Raw genomic sequence first — 13579 nt, 5'->3', positions numbered from 1 at the left:
AGTTTCTGGTTTGGGCAACCAAAGGACAAGGCTACCATATGTAGGGGGCATGACTGGTTGGGAGGAAAAAGATTCTGGTGCCAGAGTAAATGTGAGGAGTGTGACCCAGCCAATGGGAAATGTCCCGCAAATGACTGGGAACATGGAGCAAAGGTCAGGACAGATATCTGAGCTGCAGGTAGTGAATGAAGAGTCAACCCCTAAGGAGGCCATGGGTGAGTGCCAAGGCAGGTTCAGTTCATCCTTGGAGAGACAGTAAAGTGAATCAAGCAGATAATCTAGTCCTGAGGAAGACAAATAATCTAGTCCCTGAGGAAGACAAAATAGTTAAGGAATGGGCAAAGGAATAAGAGCCTGCAAAGGTGGCAGGAATTTAGAAGAGGGTAGGGGAAGCACCCATGACTGCCTGGAGGTCGGGTAAGATGAGGAAAAGAAGTGCCTCTTGGCTTCAGCAATGAAGAGGCCATGATCAACCTGGCAAGGGTAGCTTCAAGCCCCAGGCAGAGCCGGAAGCCAGCTCTCCACTGGAGGAAGTTTACACGAGAGGCAAGGAAGAGGGGAACACTGTGCACAAGCACCTTATTCAAGATGCCTGACTGCGAAGCTGAGGAGACAGAACGGTAGAGGCAGGCAGAAGAGAGAAGTCTGGGTTTGCTTTTGAGGCCACCAGGGGAATATCTGACCGACTCTGGGGAAGTCCGACTCCAGCCAAGAGCGGGATACGGGGGTTTATGGCTCACGTGTGGAAAATTTCTCCACAGACAAATGCTTTCATTTTCTCTCCCAACAGCCCCAGTTGTTCATGAAACCCCGCTGATCTCAGGAGGTTTTTAGGCTGCTTCGTACAAAGAATTTTAGAGTGATTCCTATTATTCTCTGGTCTGGATATGGCATGTCCAGACTATGAGAAGGGGAAAGACGTGAGCTTTTAATTGAATGAATTCACAAAATGATATAGCTATTCTTTGGAGTTCCGGGAATCAAAACCAAAATGGGGACTTGATGACGCTCTTTCATGCTGAGGCACTGGGTCGGGTTTCTTGCAAGAAAAAAAATTGCCAAGGTGCTCTCTCTTTCTCCTTCTCTCAGTCTAAATTGTCTGGCAGGAAGATGGTGGGATTGTCTGAAAGTCTTATTCACAGAAGAATAGTCTGGCAGGAAGATGGTGGGATTGTCTGAAAGTCTTATTCACAGAAGAACAGATCCAGGGTCACTCACAATTCAACTTGTGCCTTGTACTGGAGTGAACCCTATGAAACTGCCGTTTTTATAAGTCTAGAAAGGCCAACCACCCACTCCAGTGTTCTTGGGCTTCCCTTGTGGCTCAGCTGGTAAAGAATCCGCCTGCAATGCAGGAGACCTGGTTCAATCCCTGGGTTGGGAAGATCCCCTAGAGAAGGGAAAGTCTACCTACTCCAGTATTCTGGCCTGGAGAATTCCATGGACTGTAAAGTCCATGGGGTCACAAAGAGTCAGACTGAGCGACTTTCACTTTCTTTCAGAAAGGCCAACTATTGGCCATTTCATATGAGCCAGCCTAATACTCATAGAAACAAACCATTGTGTCTGCCTCTCAGGATGTGGGTGCACAATGTGGCAGACGGGTCACCTGAGGCCCCAGACCTTGCAAAGGCTGGCACCATTCTGGGCATCGGAGGGCTCAGACCACATGCGATTAGGGAAGGCAGGAAGGAACCACAGGACACTGAATTTTGGATTTGAGCCTGGATTGCAATCCTGGCTCCAGCAGAGAAGGTTGTTTGGTTTTTCTGCTCAGTTTTCTCATTTGTAAAATATGGAAAGCAGTATCCACTTCCAAGCGTGTTGAAAAGATAACAACGGCTAACCCACCGAAGTGCTCAACCTCTGAGAAGTCTTGGACCAAACTGCCTATAAAAGCCTTCACAGAGCACCTGACCGAAGTTCAGTGCTCAGCCCTAACTGCATCACCACCCTAACTGCATCATTGGTCCAAGCACAAAGGGGAGCAAATCACTTCCTCTCTTATTCCTTCATAACGTCTTAGACGTTCCTCCTCTGTACCTACCTCTGTTGGGATTTTCTGACCACATCTGTCCCCATGACCAGACTACAAGCCCTTTCAGAGTGGATACCATGTTGTATTTGTTTATGACACGGGCAGGAGGGGAGGAGGGCTGGAAAGGAGGTAAGCGGGTATGTGAAGGAGGCAGGGTGGGGATGGATCATTGTTTAAGAAGGGGAAGCAGATTAACCCTAGAAAGAGAACTGCCTTCTGTTCACCAAACCTCCGGCTGGCTATTGCAGTGGTAAAAAGTTTGGACACTGGGTGAGATCTAGAAGAAGGAAGAGGGAGACACAGCCCAGATTCCCTTGCAGAGCAAAATGAGAGCAGTGTCTTGAGAACTGAGGAAAGACACAGAGGTGGAGAGTGAGGAGGACCAGCCAGGTAGGCAGAGACTGGAACTAAACAGGTGCAGGAAGAGATTCCCAGGGGTGGAGTACACCAAAGGATGTTTCAAAAAGAAAATAGATGCCTATTATTAAGTTTTTACTTTCCATAAATTATTATTCTGATACAAGAGAAACACGAGATAATAGGGGAAGAAAAAAAATTCCCTTCTTCCCTTCTAGACTCTTTGGCTGGTCTAATAATTAAATCTACATAAGAGATTAATGGGAAAATGTAATTTTGTATATGCCTGAGCCTTAATAAAATAGGAGACTCAAAGGCAGTCAGGTAATTGAGGTTTACATGCCATCCTGAGGGAAGGAAGGGGACAAGGGTCTGGGGCTTGAAAGGACAGGAAGACAGCTCACAGGAAGAGCAAATATTTGGTAAACAAATGTTTGCCCGGCCATGCAGATAAGCCTCTCCAGTGAAAAAAGTTCTCTCTGGTAATAGAGTTCTTCCTGGTATAGGCTTCCTTCTAAATCCTTTCAGTCAGTTAAGGAGGAGGAAAAAAGCTTGTCCTTAGTCTGATGGGTCCTGACCACTTTCGGCTTAAAATAAGCCACATGCTAACCAGCATTTTGGGGAGTCTCATATTCTGCTCCTTTTCAAGATGCAGCTGCAAGGAAAAGGAGATTTTTCTTTCTCATTTTATAGCTCTTCTGAGCTTGGCCCCTCCTCTAATCTTTCCATGAGTGTATATATATATATATATATATATATATATATATATATTTATATTTTTTGTAATGCATTAAAATGTGACCCACCTCCACCCCACTCCCTCGATGGGGAATTACACTGTGTTGAGTCAGGAACACTTTGGCAGGGGAGAGAAGGACTTAATCAAAAAGGGTAAGGCTGGCATGCTAAAGGATGACAAAAAAATGAAAGATGAGGTAAGATGCAGAAAAGAGAAGTCAGTGGAAGTAGGAAATTGAAGCAAAAGGCTTAAACATAAACCTGTAGACTCTTCAGAGGTATGTATGCATAGGAATTGGTTTTCTTTTCCACCAGACACAGAGCAGGGGTTACCTCAGCTAAGTGTGTGTAAATATGCATGTGTGCATGTCTTAAATGAGCTAATGAAAATGTAGATGGGCAAGCCTGGGACACCCAAGGAACAGCCAGATGGTCTGGGTTTAAATCCCACGTCAGCCCTTTAAGACCTACTAAATTGGGATATATTTCTTTGCTCTAAGCCTCAGTTTTCTTAAGTGTAAAACAGGGATAGTATTACTACTGCCTCATAATTTGCTGCAAGATTTTAAACAAGTCCATGTGACACATAGAGAACAATGTCTGACACTGAATGTTAGTTATCAGAGTCCGGTGTCCTCTTGATCTCCTTTCATTGAATGGATGCCCCCAATGTCAGCTGGAGCTCAGAAAAGAGTAGAGATGCTCACATACCACAGTCAGGAACTCCTGCTCCCCCTTCTCTACCTCTGCTCTGCTCCATTGCTTCTGGAGCTGAGGTCCCTGGATTGATCATCAGCATCCTCTGGGAATTTGTTAGACAAGCCACTTCTTGGGCCCCTCCCCAGATCTTCTGACTCTCCAGTAGGTTGAGTGCCTACTCACGTTTGAGAACCAAAGCTCTCTTCCCTCTGGGAGGCTAATGGGGGAACTTCAGGGCGCCCCCTGCAGGGTGGAGGCCCCCCTTAGGCTTCCTTATAAGGAAAGAACTCAACTATATCTCCAATGAGCAAACACGTCCCCAGAAACAATCTCATAAGCAGTCCTATGTGATAACCGGGCTGTAGGTCCACCTGGCTTTCCTTTTCCCACCTGTGGTCTGACTCAGTTATTTATCACCTTTCCCTGGTACTGGCTTCCTGGGTGGCGCTGGTGGTAAAGAACCCACATGCAATGTAGGAGACACACTGAGATGTGGGTTCAATCCCTGGGTCGGTCCCTGGCTGGTCTGAGGGCATTGGTGTTTACAATTAATTGATCATAGCCAGGTACAGATTTCTCTGGAGGAGGAAATGGCAACCCATTCCAGTATTTTTGCCTGGAAAATCACATGGACTGAGGAGCCTGGCAGGCTACAGTTCATGGGGTTGCAAAGAGTTGGACACGACTGAGTGACTAAGCAGGCAAGTCTGGTACTGATCCCCCAGTTTTCCTTCCATCCTGACGCCTTCACAGAGAGGAGGGATGTCAGCAAGGATTCATAAACATCTGCCAAGGACTCCTGACGCAAAGGGCTTCTTGGACCCTGGGGGAGGTTCTGATTTTACCAGCCCCTCCCATCCAGTGTTCTAGGACTCGGACACTTGCAGGGCCCAGAATCTTGGTTTTCACCATGACATTTACAGAGCAGCTAAGCCTGCTCATTGAAAATCATCCAGGGCTTGGCAGACAGTAATGTGGCTGGCTGACCTCCAGCAGTTGGCAAACGGCATGGCACATTAAATGTCACTGTGGGCTTTGTTTGGTTCTAAATTGAAAAATTGCTAGAGTTATGAAAGCTTACAAACCTCACAAACCTGGGGAGGAAAAGAAATGTCCTGCTTTTCTTTGTCTCCTGCACAGACTACATCACCAGGGAAAAACCAGAGCCCCCTGCACCCCTCTCTCAACTCATCCCCCTGCCCCACTCACACACTGAAGGGCATCCGACAGCCATGGAGCCCATGACCAAGAGTGTGTTTCCAGAACTCCTCTTGCTGGTGAGAAAGAATGTGGAACCGTTACTAATTCAAAGCAGATCTGACCTAGCTACAGACCCCTGCACACTTTCCCAGGATCCTCTACCCTCCCTTTCTCTTTGCTTCTGAAAAGGAATGTTCATGCTCATTTGTATATAAACATCCATCACCAGCAGAATCCTAGTTTGGGTCTTAAAACTGGAAGGGCATTCAAGGGCACAGGGGTCTAGACTGTGCTTTCAAGCTGGTAGGTTTACTGCTCCCATTGTCCGCATGACACAGTTGAATCCAGAAAGTAAGTACCTAGCCCACGGTCCTACCAGGAGTAAGTGCAGAGTTCAGACCCAGGCCTCTGGCTTTCTCCCCTTGATCACAGAGCCTCTTTCCCTCTGAGATCAGACCCCAGAACTAGAAGCGTGTTCTTCAATCACTCTACCCTTTCCAGCTGCAGCCTGCAATGACGTTTTCTCATATGCAATCTCATCAATAGAGTTAATCCAACCGGATCATCATGTTTTTGCTGTTGTTCAGCCAACTCCCTCCCGCTAGCACGTTTCACCTCCAGAATGAGGACACCTTGCTCTGGGGGCAGGTGTGAGCCTGGGAGCGCCCATTCGCTGACATTTAGGTCAGGAGGAGGCAGGGTCGTGCATGTTTCACGAGCTGACTCTCCTCCAAGAGGCTTGGAAGAAGATGACTGCCAGGAAGCCCAGCCCACAGTGGCCGATCCAAGGAGGCCGGAGGACTTGAAGCCTAAGAGTGGCTGAGACCTTCATTGTACCCTGCTTGTCCCCACTCAACCTCCTTGTTCTGTTTTGTTTTAATCCTCAGAGAGGGGGAAAAAAAACAAGTCAGACAAAAAATTCTCTGGTTAGAATGTAGCACGAGGGGTGCCCCGAATCAGCCTGTTTTTCCCAACCTCTCTGATTCTGGACCCCTTTGCGCCCGTGTCGGGTGGGGTGAAGGGCCCTGACCAGGCCGCACAAGCCACCCTGTGCCTTCGGACCTTTGGTCTCCTCATCTGTGAAACACACCACTGTGCTCTTTATGGATTAGCTGAAAACCAATGTAAAGAGCATGGTGTAAAGACCAGCTCCTTTTCTTCATTCCTGATAAATCAAGCGCATTTTTCCACTTAAATGAATTTGCATTATAATGGGGGGCAGCTTCAGGCCTTGGCAACAAGTCCAAGAAGAGAGTAGGCAATGTGTCTGGAGCAGGCAACGGACCCTAACAACATAAGTTCAAAGGTCACAGAGGCAGAGGAGGCTAAAGTCACAAGGGAAGCAGCTGGGACTTCAATAGTTTCTTGTGTCATTCTTCATGTGTGGAAAGGCCCCTGGTTGTCACAAAGCAGCCCTGCGTGTCACTTTAGCGTGCAATTATTGAGCTCCTGCTCTGTGCTCTGTCCCCAACAGTTGCCACAACGTCTTTATTTCCACTTTGTCCTCCTCCTAACCAAAACCAACCCCACCTTAGTCTCTCTTATCCTATTTTCTCCAAATCCTTCCACCAACCCCCACCAACCAATCTCAGCTGCCCCCATACCTGCCTTGTTTGGATGGACATCATGAGAAAGCCTGCCCCTTGGGGCCAGCACAGGGCACAGAGAACTACCCCCATTGAAAGAGACGGGCAGGGACAGATAAGATTCATCTCCTGAAAGGCATTTCCAGGGTATTTCTCTGGTGACAGAAGAACCAGTCAGGAAGATCTGTGCCCCTCCTGAGTTGAACAGATTCTGTCTACTTCTCATTTCTAACTAAACCTCAAGAACAGGCAAGTTTTCTGGAAAGACCAGGCTTCCTTCTAACCTTCCACGATGTCCTTCTTCCCTTCGGCCACTTGCATGTTTCTCTCTTCGAAAGGGTGCTTGTAGAGAAGTGGAACTTCTTTAGCATAGAGGAACTCAAGTCCATAAAATGTGGCTTCTGGCTCTTAAAATCTATGTCAATAAATGTCAGAAAAATCGCTACTGGCAGGTAGGGCAATTTTACAAAATTAAGTGTGAACACTTTGGATCTCTGCACTTGTCATTCCGAGGCTCTGACTCTGAAGCCAAGGGCTGGCCCTTGTCATGCAGTGCCAGGACTGGACTGGAAGTATCAGTATACATCCCATAGAACATCAGAGCCCCAGTAAGGCCTTGGCAAGAATATGCCAGCCTCCTGCTGGGGGCCATCTGGATAGACTGACCCACCTTTGGGAACAGATAGTGAGTCTCACACCAGGATAATGTCCTTCACTGGAAAGCAAGCTGGGCTCATGTACACTGTCAAGTTCAAGCATCTCTGCATGGGCTCAAGGCTGTCTACCTTACGTCACCTTTCACCACGCCCTACCTTACACCTCGCGCTCCAACAGTAGCGAACCACTCAGAGGCCTCCACTTTATCTGTCGCCTCTGTGCCTTTGTGCAGGCTTGCCTTGACCAGAATGTCCTACACCCCACCCCGTGCGTACCTGGGTGATGTCTACCTACCTGTTAGGGTCCAGCTTAGGTATCACCACCTTTAGAAACTTGAATGTGGCCATGATTATGAATGCGGTGGCCTCCAAACCCAAGCCGGCCGAGGGTCGAATCTCTATTCATTCTCCCTAAACCTCAGTTTTCTTATTTATAAAATAGAAGCGAAAACATCAACTCTTTAGCGTTGTTAAAGAAAGCTGTGAAGGACTCAGGGTAGCTGACCCATAGTATTCAGTATCCATTTCCCTTGTTTCCTCATTTCTCCACTCTGCCTTTCCATCCTAGTGTGGGCTGGGTGTCTATCTCTACTATTCTATGTGTGTGCAATTTAGAAATATACATTATTGAAGTATAATTTACATACAATAGAATGTACCCATTTAAGTGTATGTTTTGACGAGTTTCCATTTATGTGAACACCTGTGCATACCTGTGTCTATGGAACATTTCTATCACTCCTAAAGCCTTCTTTGTGCCCTTACTGGTTAATCCTCATGCCTTGATTTCTGGGCCCAGGCAAGCATGATCTCTTTTTACTGCTAGAGATCATATTATCTTTTCCAGAGCATCACATAAATGGAATCATACAGTATATATTCTTTTGTGCTTTGTACACTCAGTATAATCAGTTCATTCAGTTTTGAGATCCCCAGCATGCTTCAACAGTAACTTGTCCCTTGTAGCTCTGCTTTTAACTTTGGCTTTTAATTAATTTGCTTCCTCCACTAGACTCTGAATCTCTCAAACATTCGTTTTCTTCTCTGGTTCCCAAAGAGGCACTCAGTAAATGTTAGGGGGAAGAAAGGGGAGAGGAAATGAGAGAGTTGTCATGGGGACTGGCGAAGATCTTGGCGCAACCTTGCATCTTGTCCACCCCTGGGCGGCAGTATCCACATTCCCAGCAGAACCACACACAGACACTTACAGCAGCCAGTCCACAGCCACCAGCAGGCTGATGTCCTCGGTCGGCAGGCCTACAGCCGTCAGAATAAGGAGCATGGTGACCAGCCCAGCACTGGGAATACTGGCTGCACCAACGCTGGCCAGTGTGGCCGTGAGGCTGTGAGAACAAAAAAGGTCAGGTCAAAGGAAGAGAAAGTAGCCTTGCCAAAACCATCACTGGCAGGCAATTTTAAGCTCTAATTTTCCCAGCAGTCATAAAATCCCTTTTTCCTCCCAAGGAATAGAGGAATCTGGAGTACCACGACCCAGGAAATAGGGTCTATTTGAGTTTTGCTCATCTGATGGAAGCTTACAAATTCATGGATCAGAGTCTTGCCCCCATCATGACATGCAATTCACCAAATATATCACAGGGCTCAAATAAGGTAAGCATGGCTCTAAACGCAGGCAAGGAAATACTAAAGAAGAAAAACAAATCACCCTTAATCCTTCCACAGGAACACCACTGCATTCATTTCTGCTTACGTCTTTATGTCTCTGTGAGAAACAGAGACTTCTAGACTAAGTGGCAAGAGAGTCTGAGGAGGTCATTGCCAACATTAACATGAGAACTCAGAATAGCAAATATTCAGACTCAGTTGAGTGGACATCGGGGAAACAAACTGACAGAATTCCAAATGACATTAAGCTTTAGATGCCTGGACATTTCACCATGGGCTGGGAAGTACATTATTCAGAAAGAGGGTGCCAAGAAACGATAATAAAACAATGGGAGCCCTTCCTCCCGAAACATCTCATTCCTTGCTTTCCAAGGAACGCCAAGGGCATACCCAGTGCCATTTTGAAGTTGTCTCTGGAAACGAGTTTAATCTAGGGTTCAAGCACCCCGCCTAGACACCAGAGGGCCTCTGTGGTCCAGGAAAGGACAGTGACTTTTTCTCCCTCTATTCCGGATGCTATTTATAAAAGCTGTCATTTATGAATGGACAGCTTATAAAAATATGGATTCCCAATTTGCTTTTCTGACTGCTGAAAAGAAAAAGGGGGCTGCTTTCTCTGTGGTTATATAAAGTTGGTTTTTTTTGTTTGTTTTTTTACAGTTTTTATAGAGTTTTTAGAGTAGGTCTTCTGGCTTCAAACAAAGAATCAGACTCCCAAGCTGGGTTGCCAATTGGTGTGTCCATGTACAAAACCCTGGTATTACAGTAAAAAGGAACTTGAATTTACCTAATCTGACACATGAGGAAAGAAAGTTCCCAGGAGGTTTTGTGATTTGCACTGGTTTTTCCATACTGCCATCCTTCCCCCACTTAGGCTTATCACAAAACAGATACTCCCCCTAGGTGGGATTAGAACCCATCTTTGCTTCTACCCTGCCCCAGCAATACAGAGCTGATGTAAGGGTTTAAAGAGCTCCATTTTGGGGGGTGGGGGGCATCCACTTAGGTCATAGAAGATAGTAATTAGTAGTGGTTATCAGAGAAGGTTCTCAAGTTGAACGACCCAGCTTCAAATCCCAATTCTGCCACTTGTTAAGCACGTGACTTTGGGCAACTTACTTAACCTCTCTGTGCCTTGATTCCCCTATCTGTAAAACAAGAGATAACAATGGGGTCGCACTCATGGAGTATGCAGGAGCTCAGAAATTAAGCACTTAGAAGAGGCTGGCACACTGCAAATTCCCCTCCCCCTAATACATGTGAATTCTTATTCTTATTGGGAAATTCGGGCAGGATGAGGCCGCTTTGCGATGAAAACTTCCCTAAAGTCCCGAGAGCTGGCAGGTGGGAATTCTCAGCCATTTCCCCAAGATGGAGAGAACACACCAGGGAAGGGGAACTTCCCAAGTTCCAGCGGTCTCGGCTGAGGCTGTTTTTTTGCAACCTCAATTGCTTCTGTTCTATGAGTCACTCTTGCACATCCCTGGGTGCTGTGCCCACATTGTTACCCCTTGGTTGTGTGAGACAAACTTCTGTAAAGAAATCTTCCTGGAAGTTGGTTCTCTTTCTGTTCCTCCATCTCAGTCACTCCCTGACCCGAACATAGGCGGGGTGTCTATGGAATTCTAAGCCCTGCAATAGCCCCTAGGTGGAGATCTTCCCTCTCTTTATCCCTTCCAGATTTTCACATCATTCTGCTCCTCTGGCTCACTTCTCTGGCTGGTTTTTGGATGTTGTACAAGATACCACACACACATTAATTGCAGCAGAACCTCACAGTAACCCTGTAAGGTACATCTGGCTGTACCATCAATTGGACGGGTGGAGAAACTTAGGGTCACTCAGCTTGAACATGGTCTGCTGGGATTTGAGTACTCGTCTGCTCGATTCCAATGCCATGCTGCCTTTTTATGTCTCTTGATCCCTCCTCACATTGAACTCTGCTACTGCTACTGCTAAGTCACTTCAGTCGTGTCCGACTCTGTGTGACCCCATAGACGGCAGCCTACCAAGCTCCCCCACCCCTGGGATTCTCCAAGCAAGAACATTGGAGTGGGTTGCCATTTCCTTCTCCAATTCATGAAAGTGAAAAGTGAAAGTGAAGTCGCTCAGTCGTGTCCGACTCCTAGCGACCCCATGGACTGCAGCCTACCAGGCTCCTCCACCCATGGGATTTTCCAGGCAGGAGTACTGGAGTAGGGTGCCATTGCCTTCTCCGCACATTGAACTCTAAGACTTAACAAATTTGCTGAGAATTCCTGGCCTCTGTTTTGCTACATGCAGGGAACTGAGAAGACGAGAAATGTACTTGGAAGCACAGCAATGAAGCTAGACTTGGCTATTTTCCTCTGACTAAATTGGAACTACATACACTACATATACTATGTAGCAGCCAGGAAACTATCTAACTACATATACTACATATACATATACTACATATGGAGTATATGAACTACATATACTCCTTGGTGGGGGGTGTCTCCCAGGATAGCCCTTGTGATGTCTACAAACAGCAGAGTTGATTGAACTTGCCAGGGGCACCACTATTAAATATATTTGGCCAACTTTATCCTTTGTCCTGTGAAAATTCTCAGTACTATCATTATTAAAATAAAGGGTAGATTTAAATAATTCAAGCACTATCTCAGTCACCTGGTCCGATCTGCAAGTTCTCATCTAATGATGTGGGCTTGATGGGAAGCATGGTTGCTTCATCAATGGGAGACTTCAGAGACATTAAAAAGCCCCATTTGTCTTTGAATTTTAAAGTAAGGGAGGTTGGTTTGTCTTTGAATTTTAAAGTAAGGGAGGTTGGTTTGTCTTTGAATTTAAAAGGAAGGGAGGTTGGCAGTCCTATACACAATCTGTTAGGACATGACTTAGAAGGCTTGATAATTTGACGTAAAGCATGTTTTCCACTGAGTAACATCACGTTACTCACTATATCACTGTCACATTTTTCTGTCATATGCTAGGAGTACTGTATTTGATTAATAAGCATCAATAATAGTAATAATACTAGTAGCTAAGATTTATTGACAGGTAACTACATATCAGGCATGGTGCTCTAAACCACCCTAGAATACGTGATTATTGTCCTATTGTTTGAAATTGAGGCTCCTTTAGAGTACTGCTATAGATTGAGGTGCATCCTCCCCAAATTCATTTGTTGAAGCCCTAATCTCCAATGTGATGGTACTTGGAGATGGAGCCTCGGTCATGAAGGTAGAGTTCTCATGGTGGGATTAGTGCCCTTGTAAGAGGAGACATAAGAGAACTTGCTGTCTCTCTCCAGGTACCAAGGTAAGGCCATGTGAGTGAACATCTAGAAGGCTGTTACTTGCAAATCTGGAAGAGGACATTCTTCAGGGGCTGAACCCACTGGCACCTTAATCTTGGACTTCCCATCCTCCAGAACTGTAAGAAATAAACACCTTCTGTTTGAGCCAAATAGTCTGTGGTATTTTGTTACACAGCCTGAGCTGACTGAAAAAGTACATACCTCCTAGGATGGTTGTTAGGATTAGATAAATTAATACATACAAGTAGGTGTGATCTTTAAGTCTGCAGAGAAGCGATATGTCTTTAATGACATATTGGAAAAGTATTCTTTCTGAATTTTTAAAAATGATAATTACATAGATAAAATGACTTTAGCAAAAACAAAAAAATTATTATTTATTTGTAATAAAATGTTATGTGCTACATTGAGGAATCTCTTCCTCCAAGTACTTTATCAGTTATGCTGTCATTCCCTGGAATGCTGAAGGGAGCATATTTTAAGAAAAACTGGATCCAGAGTCAGTTGATGCTGGTCCCAGTAACAGCCCTTCTGGCTCATTACTGACAGTATTACAGCTTTGGACTGAAGCCTGTGCTTCTTCATCTATTAAATAAACATAGAAGCAACTGCCATGGAACATCACGCGATGGTTAAAAATCAATTAATATCAAATTTCTGAAGCAATTTCACATAGGTAATACAAACAGAAGACATTAGTGTGAGCCTGCTTCATTCCTCTTCCAATCTTCCCTTTGAGCTTGCCAATAATTCCTCTTCTCGTTTATGTCTTTCACCATCCTTCTACCCGGATAACTGAAACTGAAGTGGCCTCTGTGAAACGGAATTAGTGTGGAAGGGACAAAAAGGTAAAGGGTTGTTTCAGTGCTTCACCCCACGCACTTCACTCACCTTACGGTCACAATCTGGCCTCCGTCTAGGACGACGCCATTCATCTGGGCTATAAAGATGGCGGCCACCGCTTCATAAAGGGCCGTACCATCCATGTTAATGGTTGCTCCGACTGGCAGGACAAATCTAGTCACACGCTTATCAATCCCCAGATTTTCTTCCAAGCAGCGGAAGGTGACAGGCAAAGTTCCAGCACTAAGGGATAACAAGAGAGACGAGAGTTATGTCCACTTTAGAGAAGCAGGACGAAGCATGATCTGAAATGCCACCACAAAGCTTTTGTTCTTTGTTCCAATCAAACAATGTGACTTGAAAAAAGCAGCATCTAGAACTAAATTAAAACCCACCGATTTGCCATATAGGGTATTGAATAGAGTTCTGTACTCCAGTAAAAAATGTTTTAAATCCAAATAGATTTTAATTCTAGCAATAAAGCAAAACAAAAAACAAAACAGAAACAAACAAAAAAACCCTTGATTTGGAGGCT

General features: G+C 45.5%; 1 protein-coding gene across 6 annotated transcripts in view; it reads right to left on the bottom strand.

Moving 5' to 3' along the window:
* Positions 1 to 13579, bottom strand: part of SLC1A2 (solute carrier family 1 member 2) — a 114393-nt gene that overhangs the window by 19073 nt on the left and 81741 nt on the right. For 4 of the 6 annotated variants that reach the window (XM_070383553.1, XM_070383552.1, XM_070383550.1 and 1 more), the window contains 2 exons: positions 13093 to 13287; positions 8483 to 8617 (listed from right to left, as the gene is read on the bottom strand). In XM_070383553.1, the coding sequence (XP_070239654.1) occupies positions 8483 to 8617; positions 13093 to 13287 (330 nt within the window). Of the gene's footprint in view, positions 1 to 5035; positions 7034 to 8482; positions 8618 to 13092; positions 13288 to 13579 lie in introns of those variants that run through there. The other 2 variants (XR_011467011.1, XM_070383555.1) reach the window with 2 other exon arrangements.

This window comes from Bos mutus, chromosome 15, assembly GCF_027580195.1.
Source record: "Bos mutus isolate GX-2022 chromosome 15, NWIPB_WYAK_1.1, whole genome shotgun sequence".
Taxonomy (NCBI): domain Eukaryota; kingdom Metazoa; phylum Chordata; class Mammalia; order Artiodactyla; family Bovidae; genus Bos; species Bos mutus.
Note: the sequence above shows the minus strand (reverse complement) of the source record. Positions and strands in the feature narration are given on the sequence as shown.